This window comes from Brassica rapa, chromosome A05 (genome assembly GCF_000309985.2).
Source record: "Brassica rapa cultivar Chiifu-401-42 chromosome A05, CAAS_Brap_v3.01, whole genome shotgun sequence".
Lineage (NCBI taxonomy): Eukaryota > Viridiplantae > Streptophyta > Magnoliopsida > Brassicales > Brassicaceae > Brassica > Brassica rapa.
The window spans coordinates 1,222,508-1,242,085 of record NC_024799.2 but is presented as its reverse complement, the minus strand read 5'-3'; the positions used below and the strand labels follow the sequence as shown (position 1 = coordinate 1,242,085).

Genomic DNA, 19,578 nt, shown 5'->3' with positions numbered 1-19,578 from the left:
AACGCATAATTAAGATAACCGAATAGCAATTGAACTAGCAAAGGATGATACTATGCGCTTTCGCATGGCACTGTTGACACATTCACTGTAAGAAACGAAATTTTCAGTTTCAAATTCTTATTTATGTTGGCTATTACTTCTATATCAGAATATATTCTGGTAGGCCAAAGCTTCTTTTATGTGTTTGTATACCTTTTCTGTATATGTTTGTATACTTATAATCCCATGATATATAATTTTCGAAGTTCAAAATAAAATCTGAAGTTCATAAACCAATCTGAAAAGGTGCGAGGCTTATGACCAGCCTGTGCAGTCCACTGACCATAATAGACAAGATAAAAACGCCGATACTTGTAAACAATATGTGGTCACTCCCTTGTTGGCTAATAGTCACATTCTTGTTCTCTTCTACTAATGTGGTTGTCACATTCTTTTTTATGATTATTTCCTTTAATTGAGTCTGATGTTTATGGCATTGTTTGTTTTGGGAGTGCATTACCATTTAGGACACTTTTTTCACTTTTTGACATGTTTAGACACATGTTGCTGGAAGGACACTTTCTATTATGTTTTGGTAAAATCTGGACGAAACTGCCCTTCGCTGGGAAATCTGATTCAAAAAAGTAATTGTGTCTTTTTTCTATTTAGTTAGTGGGGACCAAATTTAGTTGACTTTTTTTGGTGGAGTTATGAAAGTAGGTTAATAAATAAAATGAACAATTTACAGCCATTGGATGTGAAATAGATTAAGAAATCCAACGGTGGAAGACTATTGCTATTTCAAGACTTTAGTTAGTACGTTTATAAAAGAAGAGATTCTTATCTGCCGTTGGATATGGAAGCAAAAGAAGATCGTAGGGCTAAGGCAATTTGTACTTTTTTTTACCCTATCATGTTTAATTCATTATTATTTCAATTTCTAATATATAAATAAATATATAATATCCATATAAAAATTTATTTATTTTTTTCTTATTATTTTGATATCCATATCCATATATTTTATACTTTAATGTTTAACTAAAATTTTCAAATTATAATTTATTGTCCATGTATTTCGTGTACGTGGACAAAATAAGTGTGGATAAAAAAACTGTGGATGGGAGAATTGATATTGTGGACAAAGAGATGTTCATGTGAGTAACTGAAATGGGGATGGTTGTTTGTAGATACATATCTTAGGGTGCAATATATATATATATATAAGTTTATTTGAGTTGAATAGGGTCTAAAGTGCACTAATAAAAGTTTGTGGCTAAATCAAAAGAACCTTTCTGCATATTTTAAGAATCTTCGGATGAAAGCTTGAATAACCAAAAATTCAGGCACCACAGTTGCAAAAACTCATTTTGCTTTCTCTCAAACGAATGAACCCACATCAAAGTTTATTGATCTTCACGAATTAAGAATCAAAACAATTTTTTTTGCTCATGATGACAACGTCTGGTGCAATTTCAAAAGCTGTTGTTGACGCATGCCTAATACAATAATACCCACAAGCCATTTGCATCAATTACTTGAATCATCAAAGATTTTTCCAGATTGACGGCCTGGTCCCAGCAAGATCCCATCAAATCGCTGCAGAGACAAACAACTTCGTTTAACGACTTCAATCTGCGGTCAAATCTCTAAGCCTTTGTCTCCTCTACCGTGGATTTCATGTTTTTTCCACCGCTGATTTCATGTCTCCTCCGCCATGTATCCTCCGCTGCAGGTTTCATCGGTGATGAAAAATTCTCTAATCGGATTTGGCTCTTGTCCACGTCCATCTCCCAAAGCTTCTCCATCAAAAATTCACACACCGTAAGTTCTGGTATAATCTAAGAGGCGAGGAGTCATGTGTCTTCTCCATCAAAATCTCACACACTGTAACCTCTGATATCGTTTACAGTAGGGATAAAGGTGATGAGAGAGGAATTAGGGCTAGGAGAGAAATCAAATTTGCGGCGAGACCTCTAGAATCATGGAGATTATGAAATTGAAGACGAAGGAGAAGAGGTTAGGAAATTAAGAAAGTGAATCTGAATTTCTAAAGAAATAAAGATGGAGAGAGAATAAAGGTTCTGTTTTAGAATAAATGTTCCGTTTCGAAAACTCAAAAAATGTTTGGTTTATCAATTTATTTTTAAAACAAAAAACATAAAATTCTTATAGTTGGGATTTGGAAAAGTGAGATGAGTTAGAGTTAGAAGAGAGTGTAGTTAGTTAGAGGGTATGTAGGACATTGCACAAGGAAGAAGTGTGCCTCCAGCAACAAGTGTCTTAATATGTAATATGAAAGACAAAAAGTGTCTTAGAGAGTAAAAAATTCTTGTTTTGGATGGGTTTGATGACAGACAAATTTTTTAAAATGGTCAGAACTCAGAAGGCAACACAACGAATAGGTTGCTGAGTGGGGCTGCGTGCCTTTTTTAAAAAAAAATTGTAAGATTATGAAAAAGTTGACAAGAAAAAAAAAAGATTAGAAAATGTACTTTTGTTATTTTAAAGAGGATGTACTGTTTCAAAAGAAACTATTTAGAGAAGAGTTGGCAAAAACAATTTCCTTGCTGACGTGATTCATTTAAGGCAAGACAATTTTATATGCTTTGGATTATAAAAACAGAAAATTTTGTCAGTTGGATTGAAACTTTTTATTCCTATAAAAAAGATGATGTCAAGGAATACAAAATTTTGGTTTTATGAATACTTTCAAGTACATAGCTGGTGTTTTTTTTCCTAATGATGTATCTTTTCAAGATATATTATAAATAATTCATGTTCATAAATTTCTTATTGTAAATCTTTCATAAATTTATTAAAATGGCGAAGAAGAAAAGTTATGTGCATTAACCTGGTTACAAATATGTTGAAGATAATCAGACGAAACGTTGCTATGAATCCGGTTTTACGATGCGCATTTGAGCAGTGTCCCATTTTCGATGTCAATCTCTCAGGAGAATCTATCTATTTTAATTTTTTTATGTTTTTAAATTTTATTGTTGTCATCAAAGAGGATGGATAATTCCCTCTATCTATTGTACGTTTGAAGTTTAAGATAATGAAATGGTTTGACAAAACAAAATACTGAATTTATTAGTCTTACTCTTCAACTAAATGAAAATGTGTGTTTTTCTTTCTTACTAATTTTGCATTTGTAATAATGTATGTTGCATGAAACAGATTATGCATGTCTTAATATATTCATGTCCTAAATATTCTTACACTTGGGTTATATAAGAATGTTTGATAAAGTCACAAAAGCCGGTAAATTTTAGTAATATAATATTCTTATCAATCGTTGACATTTTATTTGAGTTGATATTTTTCTTTACAAACCCATTCAATGAATGTATTTTTTTTTTCTCTTACTCTTTTGGGTTGTTTCATATTAGTGACATCAATAATCACTGTCAATAAAAGAATATAGTTATGTACAAAATAATTTTGTAACATGTGTATTTTCTCTGAATTAATTCTAAACTATTTTCATAAAAATTTATTTTATAAAATATATTATATTTATTTTTATGAAATGAGTTACCGTGCAATATCGCACGGGTTCTTTACCTAGTAATAATAATAATAATAATAATAATAAAAATTTATGTTTTGTTTATGCATAAAAATCAAACAAAAGCATTTATTATTTAGTGAACAAAAAAACATTTATTATTTGTTACAAAATAAAATGTAAGTAGTAAGATATTGATCTCATTGTAGTTTTATATTTTTTTGGGTTTTAAATGTTTTAAATTTTACGTCTTCCATTCTTCCTCATTCAACGTTTAATTTTCTGTGTAAGGAAAATGTTAATTTTCCATATATATAATTTGTTTTGGCGCCGAATAACATTACTTTACCCAAACCTGTAAAACTGATGGTAACTAGATAAATATCAAATCTGCAGATTTTTTTTGGGGAAAATTACAGAGAATACGCAAAATATATCTACTTTTAATAAAATGATCTAAATGTGATCCCTCGATCTCCGGCGTTTTGTAAGCAATCATACCATCTACATGTATACTATGCATAAAAAATCACAAACATTAGAAATAATCAGTAATACTCCGTATAACAAGATCTGAATTGGCGTATCCGAGCGGGTCATGCTTTCAATTTTATTAAAAAAATAAATTACAGAAAACATGTACTTAGATTAGTTATTAAAATAATTATATTATATATATGCATTCGGTTGGGCAGGTTCTGATTAAAAAAAAAACATAATTAATAGATATATCTAAAAAATGTTGGTTTGTAAAGAAATAAAAATATATAATTAAAAGTGTTGGTTATTTTATTTCCTAAACGCTCAAATTATAAGGAATGAATAATTTAATAGATACATGTGGGGTATAACTATATAGTATAAGGATATATTTAATTTAAAATCTTATAAAAAAATTGGGTCCAAGTGAATGTTTTTGTTTTAATAAGAGAAATATAATATGAGTTTTACTTCTTTTTTTGTTTTTAATGTTTATTTATAGAAAATTTAGAAATGAATAATCTTATTATATAGAATCATTGAAATTTTATATTGGCATATATGCATAATTGATACACGAATTGAGGCAGACTAGCAGAATATATTAATGTTTGATTTCTTTGTATTCTCATCCCATAAACGGCAAAACTTCTATCTTGACAATGTTAGCTAGGTGAGTAGTATCATGTATGAATATGTCTGGTAAGTAAGAAAGAAATGTATCTTTCATAATAAAGCAATAAGAAAGAAATGTTGAACAGAAAAGAAAGACTTATTTTTGGGTTCACCCCCTAAGGTGAACCTCTAGGTTAACCAACCAATAGGATTATGTTATTTCAAATTTGATATTTTTTATAAAATGAAACAAAATATTATCAAGTTATATTATGTTTTTAAAATAAAACATAATATAATCACCCAAACATAAAACATAATGTAATTCCTAGGGGGTGAACCCAAGAATGACTCGAAAAAAAATTAACATATGAACTAACAAATGCATGATGACAAATGCATGATCCACGAACCCCAAGAATACAATAATATGACAGAGCCGGCTGCGGATGGTACATCGCCAACACTGAAGGAGACACTTTACTACAAGGGTCCTGCACTTTCAAGTTTATCTCATCGGCCCTGATGGCGGAAGGCCTTGCTATCCGGTCCGCTCTCATCCACGCTGCAGAAGCTGGATTTCTCACAATCTGCATCAAGTCAGACTGCCAGGCGCTCATTGCTGCCTTATCCTCGAAGTGCCACTCGATTGAGCTCTACGGAATCATTCGGGACATCGAGACTCTATCTTTTCGCTTCTCTTGTATTTCCTTTAGTTTCATTCCTAGCTCCTTGAACTGTAGGGCTGATACCTTAGCCAAATCTGTACTGCACTCTCTCCCCAACTAGTTTTGGTTGGAAGGTTTTATAATAGTTTGTGTTCAAAAAAAAAAAAAACTATTTAGTGTTGAGTTTTTGACACGAAGTCGACATGTATAAGAAAACTATTTATTATTTTTGACATTAGTTTATATATAAGAGAATTATCACTCATACCACAAGCCACAGTTTAGGGTGGGAAGAAAAGGGAGAATGATGAAACTCTTCTTTGTGTTGGCGATATCATTTGCCCTTCTCTTAAGCCTCTTCGATTCTTCTGGCGAGAGTCCAAAACATGGAGAGTCAATGTTGACAGTTCATTTCCCTGACTTCCATCTGATTCCTACCACCGGCGCTTTGGGACCGGAGAGTTTCGCCTTCGATTTCTACGGCGACGGTCCATTCACCGGTTTATCTGATGGTCGAATTGTTAAGTGGATAGCTAATGAGAGTCGTTGGATGGATTTCGCCGTCACCACGCCAACAAGGTACACAATTATTTCTCCTTTTCATTTTCCACTTTTATTGGGAATGTATCTTCATAATAAACCCCGGGTATTTGAATTTGTTTTGTAGGAGTCTTTTTCGTGCACACTATAGGTTTTGATAGAGTAGCGTAGGTAGCCTTTTGAATGTTTTTGGGTGATACTATATCAATCTTAACTGTGTATTTGTGATCAAAATGTAGAAATTGGATAAGATTGTCAATTCAAATTTGGTTGATATAAGTTGAAGTTGAGCCAAAAAAAAATTGAACCGAAAAATAAAGCAAAATCCTTCAACTGTATCCAACTAACTCCCTCTGCCCTACCGAGATAAACGATCTAAATTATCAGAATAATAAAATTATCCTTTGAAATGCCAACAGTGTTTGACTTTAATCTTTTGAATATAACTAAACTATTTATGATACAATTAGTTATGAGTTCCTGACCAAATGAAAGGTACTTCTTTTGTTTCTGCATATGTACTTCAGTTTTCACGTGGTCAACTTGGCTGTTTTGAGTTGCAAGTTTAACTTTCTGAATCACAATTTGTTATTTGGGCGTGCATGTGAAGTTCCCATTTTGAAGGGATCTTAAAATTCAATTTCCATGTGCTTTAATTATATATATGCACATTTGACTATGCAACTTAGTTGCTTCTTTAGTTTCCTTTGATTATTTTATCTGTTGCTGCTCCTCACGCGAATGTTGCAAGAGTTAAAGAATTGAGTGAAAAAAATGAAAATGCTGCGTTCTTCTTTTTTTTTTGAACTTACATTCTTTGTATTTACTGGGAGTCATGAGTACACAACCAAGATGGGAAAATTGATATTGACTTTTTGGTGGTCCAGATTTGTGCTAAAACTGTTATATTTTCTATACACGTTTTCAGAAAGATTACAGTATAGAATAACAATCATGTAAACAAAATTAAACAACTCATTAAACCCAGCGTTGATGGTAGCCTTGATATAAAATAATAGTTATAGTTATGAAAATAGTTACTTATGATGGGATCTGTTCATTGTTCACACTTAGGGTTCAACACTTGGATGACTATTGTATTTAACGTTTTAATTAAATGCAGAGAAGGTTGCGAGGGCCCGCACGAGCACCAACGAACGGAACATGAGTGTGGTCGACCATTGGGCCTGGCCTTTGAAAAATCCACTGGTGATCTTTATATTGCCGATGCTTATATGGGACTTCTTAAAGTTGGTCGACAAGGTGGTTTAGCCAATCAAGTATCTACACGTCAGCTGGATAAGCCCCTTAGGTTTACCAACGCTGTGGAAATAGACCCACGGACTGGAGTTGTCTACTTCACAGATAGTAGTTCGGTTTATCAACGAAGGTAAAATTCTGCAAATATTTTTTTCCTGTTTTTTTTTTGTTTTTTATAACTTAAAATTCTGCAAATATTCAATCATTCATGATTCATCTTACATAAAAACAAGCTCTGCAAAAAAAAATGTTACTTAGAATAAAAATACATGCATTATGCATACACCGTAATATCAGTAATATACTAATATCTTATACATTTTTTGTTGGCTGAAGTAATATCGTATACATTTTTATATGAATGTACACATGCATTATGAAAATTTTTTACTTCATAATGATTTGAACATATACGAGCGTAAATTGTTTAAATTTTTCAGGAATTATATAGGTGCAATAATGAGTGGGGACAGAACCGGTAGATTGATGAAATACGATCCAAAAACGAACCAAGTGACAACTCTTGTAAGCAACCTTTCGTTCGCAAACGGCGTCGTTATGAGCCAAAACGGTGATTACCTTCTCGTGGCAGAGACTGCCACATCTCGAATCCTACGCTACTGGCTCAACGACACGTCGGTTTCTAAATCTCACGAGAAGTATGAGATTTTCGCGGAGGGGCTGCCTGGGTTCCCCGACAACATAAAGAGGAGTCCACGTGGTGGATTTTGGGTAGGCCTGAATACAAAACACTCAAAGCTGACAAAGTTCGCCATGTCGAATGCCTGGCTAGGACGCGCCGCTTTGGGCTTGCCGGTGGACTGGATGAAAGTTCATTCGTATTGGGCTAAGTACAAAGGGAACGGGATGGCCGTGAGGTTGAGCGAAGGTAGTGGCGTAATATCGGAGGTTTTCGAGGGTACAATTGGAAATAAGTGGATCTCTATAAGTGAGGTGGAGGAGCATGATGGAACTCTATGGGTTGGATCGGTGAATACTCCCTACACTGGAGTTTATAAAATCTAAACAAATCTTCAATTGTTATTCATACAAACATATAATGATACTTTCTACATTTCAATTTATTTGATGTTTAAGATTTTTTTTTTTTTTGCAAAATAAGTAATGTTCTCATTGTTTTAAATAAAAATTTAATGTTTTTAATATTTATGACCAATTATATAGTATTGTAGATTTTTATTAGTTTACTAATTTTATTTGATGTTACTTTTATAAAATTAAAATAAATTTATCAAAGCTGACTTTTTTATAAATATGCATTAACTTTAAACATCATTTAAAATGAAAGAGAATAAATAAAGATATTCTAACCAACGCTTTAGTTTTATTTTATATGTCAAGTCGACTTTCATAATGCATGTTTAGGATCACAAATCTACGTGATACCATAAAACCTATGTGGTTTTCATTGACCTAGGCACATGCTTTTTCATTATAATAATTTAAATATTGCAATCCAAGATTTAGTATTTAAACAGTAGTTATTATTACAATCTTCACGACGAAAACACTACATAACAAAACACATATTATATGAACCTACGACATTTTTTTATTGATCTATAGACTTTATAGCAACACTTTTTCCTTATTTTGACATACGTACGAAACAGTAATATAAACCATGCATCCATGCATACAAACATAGAGTTTGTTTTACACACCATTCATGGCTTAGCTTCTTCCTTTTTCTGCCCTTCAGACTCCGCTTGAGCACCTCGGCAACAGTAGCTGCACCGTCCATAACGCCAGGATCCGCAACATCCGTATCTACAGCCACCACGACCCCCCTGCTGAGGTTCAACAACGTTGGCATCAACAGCTTCGGTTTCCACGGTCTCGGTTTGTGGATTGCGACAACAGTAGCTGCACCGTCCATAACGCCAGGATCCGCAACATCCGTATCTACAGCCACCACGACCCCCCTGTTGAGGTTCTACAACGTTGGCATCAACAGCTTCGGTTTCCACGGTCTCGGCTTGTGGACTGCGACAACAGTAGGTGCACCGTCCATAACGCCAGGATCCGCAACATCCGTATCTACAGCCACCACGACCCCCCTGCTGAGGTTCGACAACGTTGGCATCAACAGCTTCGGTTTCCACGGTTTCCTCGGCTTGTGGACTGCGACAACAGTAGCTGCACCGTCCGTAACGCCAGGATCCGCAACATCCGTATCTACAGCCACCACGACCCCCCTGCTGAGGTTCAACAACGTTGGCCTCAACAGCTTCAGTTTCCACGGTCTCCTCGGCTTGTGGACTACGACAACAGTAGTTGCACCGTCCAAAAAACCAGCCACCGCAACATCCGTACCTACAACCACCAGGCCATCGTCCTTGCTGGGGCTCTGCAACAACATCCTTGGCCACGGCCTCCGCAGCCTGGGCATCGGTCGCTTCACTTGGCTTCACTTCATCCTTAGCTGCACGTGTGATTTATATTTTATTTACGTCAGGCTATGTTTAAAACATTCGATCATCAGTTATGTGAAAGTAAAAAAGGGAAATGATAAATATAGAGTTGTATACCATGTGTAGAAGCATCCTTGGATGAGTCGGCAAAAACAACGAAAGAGAGGGAAAAAAGCAAAGCCAAGATAACCAGAGACTTGAGCCTTCCCATGCTTTGATTTCGTTACTTGAGCTTGTTCAGTTTGTTGTGAGGATAGATGTTTTTGGTAGTGAAGAGTGTATGACCACAACACATCTATTTATAGTTCGGCGGCAATACATGGCGACAAGAGACAGGTCAATTATGTCGAGTGAGTGAGGGAAGATAACGACATATTTAATGGGGAAAACGATTTTTACACTTCATAGAAAATGTAAGAATAAATATAGCAATGAGCACATTCGTCTGGTTGATTCCCTTCGATTAATACATGGTATCGGCAGATGTAGTCACTGTATTATAAATTCATTTATGATAATATTAGAGCTGTAATTTGAAAGAGAAAATATTAATTAGACATGTGAAAAAAAAATTAGACATGTGAATTTTAAAAGAAAAACATTAGAGGCATGTCCCAGTCGCTTACAAAAGAGCTGAGTAAAAAGTATCCGACAAGAACCGAATTAGCAGTACTTGACAAAACTACGTATCTATCAAACACCCGCTCTTGCTTCTGGCCAAAAAACCCATGGCAGTAGTTGAATGTTGAAACTCCTCTATGTCGTTCCATGTGTAAATGACATGCTCTGTACATGACCCCTGGTGTTTACACGTCAAAATAATTGTCACAAAGACTAACTCTTAGACTTAGACAGCCCACTATTCGAAAGGATAACGTCCATCTATACACTCCAAAAATAATCACAAAATCATAAATCAAACCCTTTCTCTTTTGATAAAATTATTACCTAAAACCAATCGGTGATAATTGGATTGGTTCATCTAAATTTATGTATTGTTTAAGATCCTTTTTAACTACTGATTTGAGAGAGTTTGTGCCTAATACGTCCTTTCGAAATGATGGTTCTTTGAGTGTCAATCGATGGACCATTTTTTGGGCTAGATCGATGTGGATCGAGTTAGACTGCATGGATCGGACTGGACTGCGTGGATCGAAATTTGATATCATGTTAAAATATATGGGGTTCCAACATAAAACCAGTTGGTAATAAATGTATTAGTTCATCTATCTTTATATATTGCTTGAGATCCGTTCCAACTAATTACGTAGGATATTTTATGTCTAATAAAAATTATTATTAATTTACTATGAATAAATGAATATTTCTCTTTTCGCAAAATTATAAGTCTACGTGATGCCATATTAAACCTGTGTGGTTTTATTGACCTAGCTATACATGCTTTTTCACGATTACAATTTAAATGTTGCAATCAACGATTTAATATTTAAACAGTAGTTATTATTACAATCTTCACGAGGAAAACACTACATAACAAAATACATATTATATGATCCTATGACTTTTTTTATTGAGCTATAGACCTTCTCATAGCATCATTTTTCTCTTATTTTGACATACGTACGAAACAGTAATATATACCATGCGTCCATGCATACAAAGTACAAACATAGAGTTTGTGTTACACACCATTCATGGCTTAGCTTCTTCCTTTTTCTCCGCTTCTTCAGTAGCCATCTTCTTGGAACAACAAGCACTGCACTGCCCATAAGCGTAGCTTCCGCAGCAACCGTACCTACATCTGCTACGTTGTTGGGGCTCAATAACTTCAGCCTCCGCTTGAGCACGTGGGCAACAGTAGCTGCACCGTCCATAACGGCAGATTCCGCAACATCTGTATCTACAGCCACAACGGCCCCCTTGCTGAGGTTCAACAACGTTGGCATCAATAGCTTCGGTTTCCACGGCCTCCTCGGATTGTTGTCTGGGACAACAGTAGCTGCACCGTCCATAACGGCAGATTCCGCAACATCTGTATCTACAGCCACAACGGCCCCCTTGCTGAGGTTCAACAACGTTGGCATCAATAGCTTCGGTTTCCACGGCCTCCTCGGATTGTTGTCTGGGACAACAGTAGCTGCACCGTCCATAATTGCAGATTCCGCAACACCCGTTTATACAGCCACAACGGACCCGCTGCTGAGGTTCAACAACAACATCGTTGGCCTCGGCTTCGGCCTCCGCAGCCTGGGGTTGTTGTTGCCCTATGGCATCGGTCGCTTCACTTGGCTTCACTTCATCTTTAGCTGCACGTGTGATTTACATGTTATTTGCGTCAGGCTATGTATAAAACATTCGATCATCAGTTATGTGAAACTATACTAGGGAAATGATAAATATAGAGTTGTATACGTGTAGAAGCATCGTTGGATGTGTCGGCAAAAACAGCGACAGAGAGGGAAAAAAGCAAAGCCAAGATAACCAGAGATTTGAGGCTTCCCATGCTTTGATTTCGTTACTTGAGCTTGTTCGGTTTGTTGTGAGGATAGATGTTTTTGATAGTTAAGAGTGTATGACCACAGCACATCTATTAATAGTTGGGCTGCAAAACATTGCGACAAGAGACCGGTCAATTATGTCGAGTGAGTGAGGGGAGATAACGACATATTTAATTGGGGGGGGGGGGGGGGGAACGATTTTTACGCTTTATAGAAAATGTGAAAATAAATATATCAATGAGCACACTCGTTCTGATTGATTCCCTCGTTCTGATTGAATCCCTTCGATTAATATTTGGGCATCGGCAGGCGTAATCATCGTATTATAACTTATAAGGTCATCACCGATATTATTAGAGCTGTGATTTTGAAAGGAAAAACATTAGAAATGTGATTTTGAAAAGAAAAATATTGTGTGCACCAAAAAATAAAAAATAATATTGGAGATATATGTCCCAGTCGATTACAAAAGAGCTGTAAAAACTATCGGACAAATCAAATTAGGTGTACTTGATAAAACTGCATATATATCAAATACCCTTCCGGTCAAAAACCCATGGCAGTAATTGAATGTTGAAACTCATCTATGTCGTTCCATGTGTAAATTGCATGCTCTGGACATACCCATGGTGTTTACACGTCAAAATAATTGTCACAAAGTCTAACTCATCTTAGACTTCAAAGCCCACCATTCGAAAGGATAATGCCCATCTATTCATTCCAAAAGCAATCACAAAATCTTAAATCAAACCCTTAATTTCTTTTGGTAAAGATCAGTATAATTTGCAATGAATTAATAAATATTTTTCTTTTCAAAAAATCACTAAAATTATCAAGTGTTGAAAAAAAAAATCAAGTGTTGATAGTCTAGTGATTATATAAAATGTTAATTTTTTTGTGGCTCGAATTCAAATTACTTTTAGTATATTTTTTTATCTTTTAGTTAAAAAAAAAAAAAAACTGACTCTAGGTCTGGGAGACAAACATGAGCATAAAACCCATAACTTTCACTGTTATAAAATTTTAAGGCCTTAGTCTAAAATAAGAACTGGACTGATTTGGCCTTCCACCCAATAGTTTGTATAGGTTCTAATGCGCAAAACGAAAAATATAACAAAAACACACCATTATTAATAAGAGAAGCATACAAAAAGCAACACTAATTATCAAAATATCAATAGAACTTGCTTTAAAAACCATACTAATTAGGGGGGACACACAACGTCTGAAGAATGTCGATAGAGTAAAAAATCTTCTTCAATTTCTTCAGGATTTTACTTCGATTCATGTTTTGTCCCGTCACGGTTAGAACGTCTAGGTCTAAATTAAAATCCGCATACTCATATCCTATAAAACAAAGAAGAAAACATTGTTACACATTGTTCAAAATTGAAAACCTAACTAAAAGTAACATCTTTATATATCTCTCTCTCTATATATATAAAACACATGGTTTAAGTTGGTTCAGTTAAGCCAGCAGTTTGTTCTAAGTGTCTCAATGGTGTAAGGCCGTTTATTGGGATGTTGGTGTACCGGTACGATGAGACAGACTTCGAAGTGCTTTCCGCCTGGTTTCTTCGTTAAAACCCCGATACTTAAAAACAATTTTCGACGACTACAAACAATGAAATAAAACGAAAGCTTTAGTTGTCTCATAAGAAAAAACACTTCAATGGATTTGTATAGTTGCATTTATATTTTGCTCGATAGGTTTGCTAAAAAAAATAAACGAACCATCTTTTAAGAGAGCTAAAAAGTTGCACGGTGAAAACTGAAGAGAAGGTGATCGAAGAGAAAAGAATATTATTACACAAGTTTATATATAACTACGGGCTTGCTCATCAACCTCCATAAAAATAGAAATTTGAGTTCTTTGTAAAGAATAAAAAGTTTCTTTTTATATGGAAATTTGGAAGATATCTGGTGATCAAATAGAAGAATGGAAATTGGATCTAGAATAATGAAAATTTGGAGATTAAGGGAAGGCAACAAGTATTTTTTTTTTGTCAACGAAGGCAACAAGTATTATTTTCGAAGAACATTGTTATTTCTATTTTTCTACATATATATAGATAATCTAAAAATAGAAAAGTTACACTAAAAGTATAGGTAACAAAAAAAATTGGAGGTATGTACACTAAAAAGTATATTTAACAAAATCTTTTGATCGCTTGTAAATTATTTGGAGGGAATCTGAGGAAGCATTTCATGCATAACCGTATGAACAATGAATGGGTCGCTGCTAGAGAGGCAGGCTGTAACACGTGGCTCTAGGAAAGTGAAGTTACTTGGTTTAAAGAGGTAAAAGTAAAAGACGTAAAACCAATCTCTAAGGCTTGCTCAAATCTCTTAAGAGTTTAAAAGCTATAGTAACCTACGTAATGACATTTGCTTGCAAACTTGAACTTCGACAATGTAATGCATGAGCAAAACATCAAACGTCTCTCCATGAGCTTGTTCAGCTCCCTTATGACACTTTGGCTCATATGAAAATATGACCCTTTTAGCTGCTCTTCTGTCTCTCCATGAGCTTGTTCCTGGAGTTATTTGTTTTGTCAAGCTGATTGATACCCTGTTTTTTTGCTTCTTTTTTGCCAGGGTATCTTTTGTATAGGTTAGTTGCCTTTTGTAGTTGTACCTTAGAGCATGTTTAATGGGGACTTCTTAGGGTGGGGTTCAATAAAATTAACATTCTTAGCGGAAAAAAACACCAAACGTCACCGACATAAATTTCCTCTCAAAAGCATCAATATTATGTTTCGGTTCATCCTGCATATGCTAGAGATACATAGTGATGAATAGGGGTGGGCACTTTACCCGATATCCGAAGCCGCATCCGAAAACGACCCGAAAAATCCAAACCGAAATCCGAACCGAAGTAGCAAAATACCCGAACGGGTATTAAGTTAGGAGAGATTGGATATCCGAACCCGAACGAGTAATATCCGTACCCGAATGGATATCCGAAGATAACCAAACATATATATACTTACCCTTATATTTCTAGCTTACATCTCTCATTTTTTAAAAAAATATTTATATTGATGTTACACATACTTTAAGTTCATAAGTATATATATAATTATGGAGAAAATGACTTGATATTCATTTAAAATGCATGCTAAACTTTTTGTTTCATGTATTGACAATAGTTACATTCAAAGTTTAAAAACAATACCAAAATTAATATATATTTATTTTTGAAATATATATTATCTCCAAACCTATTAATCATTCAATCTATAAAAAATAAAAAAAAATCAGTTAAGTGAAATCTATATTTTTAAATACAAGAAACTTAAAAAAAGAAAAATTTATTTTTTTTCTTTTAAAATCTAAATATCTGAACCCGATTCAAAATAACTGAGCCCGAGTAAAAAGTACTTGAACCCGACCTGAAGTACAGAAATACATGAACATGTTCTTTATCCCTATACCGAAATACCCGGAAATCCAAAATACCCGATCCGAACCTGAACGGATATCCGAACACCACTGATGAGTGCTGCACTCACTGGATATCCTGAAATTTATTTATTTTTCACTCTTTTCCCATAACTTTATTTTGGGTCCATCGTTATTATTTATTAATAAACCCATTAGAGCATCTTTATCCCTCTAAAAAAGGGTTGCTTATGGCCTGGGGACCCACCAAAAACAAAAGCAACATCCCTTCTGCATGCAAATAAGCACCCAGTTTTCTTTGTTGGTTGCACTGTTTGCGGGCTCCACCAATACGTGGTGGTCTGCGATTGGTGTATTTTTTAATTTTTTTTTATTCTGACAAAAAAAATTTAAGCAACTTTCAATCATTAATGATGCTCTTAGAGCACCATTTGGGGTGTTTAATTTTTTTTTTTTTTGGTTTTTTCTCTAATTATAAAAAAACGAACCAATCGTGGACTGTCACGTGTCAGTAGGACTCGCGAGTAGTGCAAGTAATAGTTGCTTGTGATGTCTAATTAAGCACTCATCTTTCTTTTTCTTCTTCTCTTTCCTTTTTTTTAATTAAAAAAATCTAAGCACCTCTTAAACACCCTTGGTTAATGGTGCTCTTAGGTTCTTTTGATTTGATGGACGGATGAACCTAAATGGAGCGACTAAATCTTTAAATATCGGCCGTTAGCTGTTCAAGACTAGAATCAAGGCATTCTTGCCTACTAACCGAGATGATTGGAGTTGACCTTTATATTAATATTCTTATGCTACATAAGTTTTTTTTTGATAAAGGGCTTGCTATTAACTTAAAAGAGAAAACGTACATAAAGACTACAGCCCAGCCAGGCATTTGTTTCTTGGGTCTAGCCCATTAGTTAAAGACAACAAAAAGAAATCCTTTTAGGAGGCCCATTTTAAGAAACCAGTCGAGAAAGAGGGGAATTGTCGATACATCTTCGTTATGAGTCATGCAGAGATTCGGCGAGACCAGCTGAGAGAGATGAAGTGCGAACCTGAGCCCGGAATGCTGAAAGAGGGAGTTCTTCATGGTGAAGACATCCAAATATTGAAGAGCGCTGATGAGAGAGGTGGTGAGGATAATCTGATGGAGGCAATTTTTGTTCTGATGGTAGAGATGACCAGAGAAGAGATTGAGTCCGGTGATCGGAATGTATTGCGGTGGAGGCGGTTGTTTCTCTCAGTCCAGATGAGGTAGATCACACATTGCCAAGTGAGGAGACAGAGTAGCTTATTAGGGCGAGGTCGATTCAGTTGCTGGAGTTCAGAGATAGTTTGATTCCAGGTGCGAGACGGAGCTAGGTTGCATCGGGCTGACATTCTTGACCAGACAGACCAGGCAAAAGGGCATTCAAAGAAGATATGGTCTCTAGATTCAGCCGGGGCATTACATAGCAGACAATTCGGGGAAGTTGGTAGTCCCCAGTTTATGAGACGATCTCTGGTGGGACATCTATCTTTGATGAACAGCCATGTTAAGAAACAATGTTTAGGAATACCCCATGAGATCCATACCAATTTGCACCAAGGAACCAGAGGATTATGATGCTTTAGTTCTGTATACACTCGACCGGTAGAGAAAGTCTTCGTTATCTTATCATTCATAACCCATTCCACATAGTCATCTCCTTCTCTAAGATTTATAGTTGATAGAAAGGCATAGAGGGTAACCTGGTTGTCTGAACGAGCAGGGGGGAGCCTCCAAATTCCGTGGTGATTGAGGTCAGAGATAGTAGCCGTCTTTGGAATACCCATTCGCGCTGCAGGAGCGAGGTTCAGATAGACAGACAGGTTGCCAAAGGGACTCCAGTTATCACTCCAAAACCGACAGGTAGCACCATCTCTAATCCTCGTTTTTATCCATGGAAAAATCTCATCGCGTAGCCTGAGCATCCGATTGATTGTCCAAGAATATTTTTGACTTTCTTTCAGTATCCAGAAGTTCGAAGTGCATCCTGAGAGGATCTCCTGCTTGAACCAAGCTACCCATATTGATCCAGACCTAAAGAAGAGCAGCCAAATGAGTTTCATCACGCAAGCCTTGTTCCAGGTTACTAAATCCCTTACTGCCAAACCTCCTTCTTCCTTTGAATGTGTAATCTCCTCCCAAGCTACTCGAGCTGAATGTGTTCCTTCTGTGGTACCTTTCCATAGATAGGCACCGCATAGAGAATTTATAGTTTTAATACAGCTTTTGGGGATAGTAAATGTAGCACACCAAAAGTTTGATATTCCCGATATAACTGTATTGATTAGCAATAATCTTCCTGCAAATGACAATGTTCTAGCGCTCCAGGAATCTAGCTTTGCCTTAACACTTAGGAGCAGGGGTTCACAATTAGAGACCGATAGCTTTTTAGTTACCAGGGGGATTCCGAGGTACCTGATAGGCAGAGAAGCATGAGATAGACCTGTTTCCCTTTTTATTTGCTCAATTTCATCAGTAGGTACTCCAGACGTAAAGAAACTGGTCTTAGATATGCTTAGAGCTAAACCAGACTTAGTCTCAAAAGACCTCAGAACCTCTAGTACTCCCTGAACCGAGTTTAGAGTTCCCTCTGTGAATATCAGGAGATCATCTGCAAAGCATAAATGGGTTAATTTAGCTTGTACACATTTGTGATGATAACGAAACTTTCCTTCTTCTGCAGCCTTATCAAGGAGGATCGACAGGCAGTTCATGGCGATCACGAAGAGATACGGAGACAAGGGGTCTCCCTGCCGTAACCCTCGCTTGCTCTTGAAGTACCCTTGCACTGTGCCGTTGTAGCCCACGGAGAATGAAGGAGTGCAGATACAAGCCCTCAGCCATCGAGTAAACAGGTTAGGTACTCCAATACTTGCTAGACAGTTGAGAATGAAATCCCAGTTGATAGTATCAAAAGCCTTAGCTATGTCAACTTTCAATACCATACGTTTAGGACCTTTATCACGATGGTAGCCATGAACTATCTCAGAAGCAAGCACTGTGTTCTCTATTAGAAGTCTCCCCTGAACAAATGCCGTTTGATTAGGAAGAATTAGATCAGGAAGCATTGGTTTTAGGCGATGAACAAGCAGCTTTGAGATGAGTTTGTATATTGTGTTGCAACAGGAAATAGGTCTGAAATCACTAACTGCCGTTGCTCCTGGTCTCTTTGGGACAAGACTGAGAATAGTTGCGTTTGTAGCTGAGGGGAGAAAGCATGAAGAGAAAAAGGTTCGAACCGAAGTTATGACCTCTTGTCCAACAATCTCCCATCCTGCTTTGAAAAAACCTGAAGTAAGTCCATCTGGCCCTGGGGATTTTTGCGGGTTCAGTTTCATCATGACTCTGGTGATTTCCAGTACATCTGGCTGTAGGGTCATGGAGGATACAAGTTGAGGAGGACAGCGATAGGAGAGAAGCTCTTGGAACCAGATAGAAGGGCAGACAACGAATGGAAGGATAGGAGGTGATAGGAGATTTTGAAAGTGAGAGACTGCCATCATTCCCATAGCAAGTGGATCAGATACCAGAAGTCCTGCTGGAGTCGAGAAGGATCTGATTGAATTATAGGATGCTCGAACTTGGACCAGACGGTGAAAGAAAGTGGTATTGAGATCACCCTCCTTTAACCAATTTATCCTCGATTTCTGCCTGAAAAAAGCCTCTTCAATTTGTCTAAGAAAACACCATTTTTGATGCAGGTCTTGTTCTTCCTGGAAAAGTGCTTGAGTAGGATTTTGAAGCGCCTGAATCTGCACATTATTAAGCAAAATGTTAGTCTCTCTCACTCTCTCTTGGATATTAGAAAAATTTTCTCTGTTTAATTCTTTCAAAGCTCCCTTTATTTTTCTGAATTTGTAGCAAAGAGAGGAGAGATCCGAAGCAAATCCACCGGCCTGAATCCATGCTTCCTCAAGTGTCCGGTTAAATTTATGGTGTTTGGTCAGGTAGTTAAAGAACTTAAAAGGACGGGTTCCAGCGATTGGAAGGGGCACAGAGAGGTCAATAAGACACGGGGAATGATCAGAGAAATCAGGTGGGAGGAAGGTGGCTAGGCTATGAGGAAAGGTGGATATCCATTGCTGGTTAACAAGTAAGCGGTCAAGCTTTTCAGCAACAGGGGCGGAGGGACATTTGTTGGTCCAAGTAAAGAGAGGACCGAGGAATCGCAGGTCAAAGACACCTAGTTGAGTCAACACATTTC

General features: G+C 36.3%; 3 protein-coding genes across 5 annotated transcripts; 1 reads left to right on the top strand and 2 right to left on the bottom strand.

Annotated features, from left to right (window-relative positions):
- Positions 1–65: 65 nt before the first annotated feature.
- LOC103866548 (protein STRICTOSIDINE SYNTHASE-LIKE 2) lies at positions 66–8,220 on the top strand. Its single transcript, XM_009144488.3, has 3 exons — positions 66–5,835; positions 6,920–7,186; positions 7,497–8,220. The coding sequence occupies exons 1-3, from the start codon at positions 5,561–5,563 to the stop codon at positions 8,080–8,082; spliced, it is 1,128 nt and encodes a 375-aa protein (XP_009142736.1). The 5' UTR covers positions 66–5,560; the 3' UTR covers positions 8,083–8,220.
- Positions 8,221–8,539: 319 nt separating this feature from the next.
- Positions 8,540–9,791, bottom strand: LOC103867732 (late embryogenesis abundant protein M17). Its single transcript, XM_009145828.3, has 2 exons — positions 9,609–9,791; positions 8,540–9,502 (listed from the first exon to the last, which is right to left on the bottom strand). Exons 1-2 carry the CDS (start codon positions 9,700–9,702, stop codon positions 8,745–8,747), a joined length of 852 nt encoding a protein of 283 aa, XP_009144076.2. The 5' UTR covers positions 9,703–9,791; the 3' UTR covers positions 8,540–8,744.
- A 1,124-nt stretch (positions 9,792–10,915) lies between these two features.
- Positions 10,916–18,928, bottom strand: LOC103866546 (late embryogenesis abundant protein M17). Of its 3 annotated transcripts, XR_004458533.1 has the most exons (3): positions 13,484–18,928; positions 11,865–13,297; positions 11,404–11,758 (listed from the first exon to the last, which is right to left on the bottom strand). XR_004458533.1 is itself a non-coding variant. In XM_009144487.3 (2 exons), exons 1-2 carry the CDS (start codon positions 11,953–11,955, stop codon positions 11,145–11,147), a joined length of 705 nt encoding a protein of 234 aa, XP_009142735.1. In that variant the 5' UTR covers positions 11,956–16,138; the 3' UTR covers positions 10,916–11,144. The 3 variants fall into 3 exon arrangements, 1 of the variants encoding a protein (XP_009142735.1); XM_009144487.3 differs by having other exon boundaries at positions 10,916–11,758; positions 11,865–16,138; XR_004458532.1 differs by having other exon boundaries at positions 11,865–18,928.
- Between the last annotated feature and the right edge of the window lie 650 nt (positions 18,929–19,578).